General features: G+C 37.8%; 1 protein-coding gene across 4 annotated transcripts in view; it reads left to right on the top strand.

Annotated features, from left to right (window-relative positions):
- Positions 1-2033, top strand: part of LOC106876501 (zinc finger protein 93) — a 90463-nt gene that overhangs the window by 26009 nt on the left and 62421 nt on the right. For all 4 annotated transcript variants that reach the window (XM_052975082.1, XM_052975081.1, XM_052975083.1 and 1 more), the window contains exon 4: positions 197-280. In XM_052975082.1, the coding sequence (XP_052831042.1) occupies positions 197-280 (84 nt within the window). The remainder of the gene's footprint in view (positions 1-196; positions 281-2033) is intronic.

Below are 2033 nucleotides of genomic sequence, written 5' to 3'. Positions count from 1 at the left end.
TATATATATATATATATAGAGAGAGAGAGAGAGAGAGAGAGAGAGAGAGCACACACACAATGTGATTTCTATTAACCTCAGCACTTGACTTGTACTTTAATTTTATTAACCTGGCATGATGGAAGCTGAATTTGATGTTGCTGAGATTGAACTCAGAAGTCTAAGTATTACAGATTCTACCTTTTCTTTTATACAGGTGTGAAGCCATTCAAATGTGGTCAATGTGATTATTCAACCGTAGAACGCAGTCATCTTAAAGTTCACATTCGTATTCACACAGGTAAAGTGTCTTTTTGCTTCTCATATTGCTCTTGTTCTGTCCTTAAACAAAAATATTTAATTTCAATTACTTAAATCCTCAACAAATACCCTATCAGTCATACTGAAACAAAGAGTCTTTCTAGGGGCACAAAAAACTCTGAACTCCTCATGTGTGGCGGGGCGGGGCGGGTGCCAATGATGCAGAAACATATTTGATGGTTTCATGCTGCCAGCTTTGTATGGGTGACTCTACTGCACTGAAAAATGATGTTTTTAAGTATTTTCATCACCCGGTCAAGACTGCTTCTACGAAGCTTTTGGGTATAGATTTGTATTCCTAATTCTGTACACTTCTAGATTAATGAATGCATTGAACACATCATTTTGCCAACCAAAACATAAAACTCTATACATGTATGTATATGTATGTGTAAACTATCTTTAACCTCCTTAAGAGCATCTAATCCTTCTAACATGCCTATGGCTCTCCTCTCTGTCACCCTTACCAATGTCATCCATGTCTCTATCACCCTTGCCTTTATCATGCCTCTGGGACTCATACCCCTATAGCTCATCTTTCAATCATTCTCTCTTCTCATCCTCACTGTACTATGCTGCCAATATGATAAAGAATAGCAAGATGGCAAGCTGGCAGAATCATTAGCACGCCGAGCAAAATGATTTGTGGCATTTCATTTGTTGTTATGTTTTGAGTTCAAAATCCACCGAGGTAAACTTTGCCTTTCGTCCTTTTAGTGTCGATAAAATAAGTACCAGCTGAGCACTGGGATTGATGTAATCAACATACTCTCTCCTGATAAATTGCTGGCCTTGTGCCAAAATTTGAAACTGATATGATAAAGGATAGCTGTGGATCTCTTCAACTCTCTGTGCATTACTTTCAGTGTAACTGGGGGTGCTGTAGGATTTAGCTAACCTTCTCTATAATACTCCACTCTACCATCTTTCTTCCTTCTCACCCTGACTCTCTCACCACATTGAAGTATATACTTAAGGGATCTCCTCAGACCTGCATGTACACCACACACACACACACACACTATCTGTACTCTCCATTGACCCTTTGGTAACAACATCCATTATTCACTCACATATATCCACCTTTTGCTATCTATCGCTCTCTCACCCCAGTCCTATCTACTGCTGGGGTTATGATAAAACGGTCCCACTACACTCTGTAAAGTGGCTAGTACTTGGAAATGCATCCAGCCATAGAAACTAAGCAAACAAACTTACAAGTGAGACATGGTCTGTTGACAAAAGAAACCAATAGAATAAGTACTAGGCTTACAAAGAATAAGTCCTGGGGTCGATTTCTTCAACTAAGAAAAAATCCTTTAAGGCAGTGCTCCAGCATGGCTGCAGTCAAGTAAAAGAATATATGTATATAAATATATATCTATATATATAAAAATGAGAATGTGTGTCTGTCTGTCTGTCTGTGTGAATCCCTAAAACTCGAGAACTACGCAACCAATTTCATTCAAATTTTACACATGCCTTACTTAGGGTTCCAGTTGTGTTTTAGTCAAAAAAAATTATTAACTTCTTGCAGAGTTCGAGCACACGGCAACATAATATCTCCTCCACTATTTAAGTATTACGTGTCAAAAGTGAAACAAAAACACTCATGTCAAATACTTTCACTTTAAAAATGAAACTATTCCACTAACTGAAACAATCACATTTCAATACTGTAGTGACAGATACTTTCACAGAGAGAGAAAGAGAGAAAAAGAGAGACAGAAAGA

This window comes from Octopus bimaculoides, chromosome 20 (assembly GCF_001194135.2).
Source record: "Octopus bimaculoides isolate UCB-OBI-ISO-001 chromosome 20, ASM119413v2, whole genome shotgun sequence".
NCBI lineage: Eukaryota > Metazoa > Mollusca > Cephalopoda > Octopoda > Octopodidae > Octopus > Octopus bimaculoides.
The sequence above is the reverse complement of the archived record's forward strand: the minus strand, read 5'-3'. Positions and strand labels throughout refer to the sequence as shown.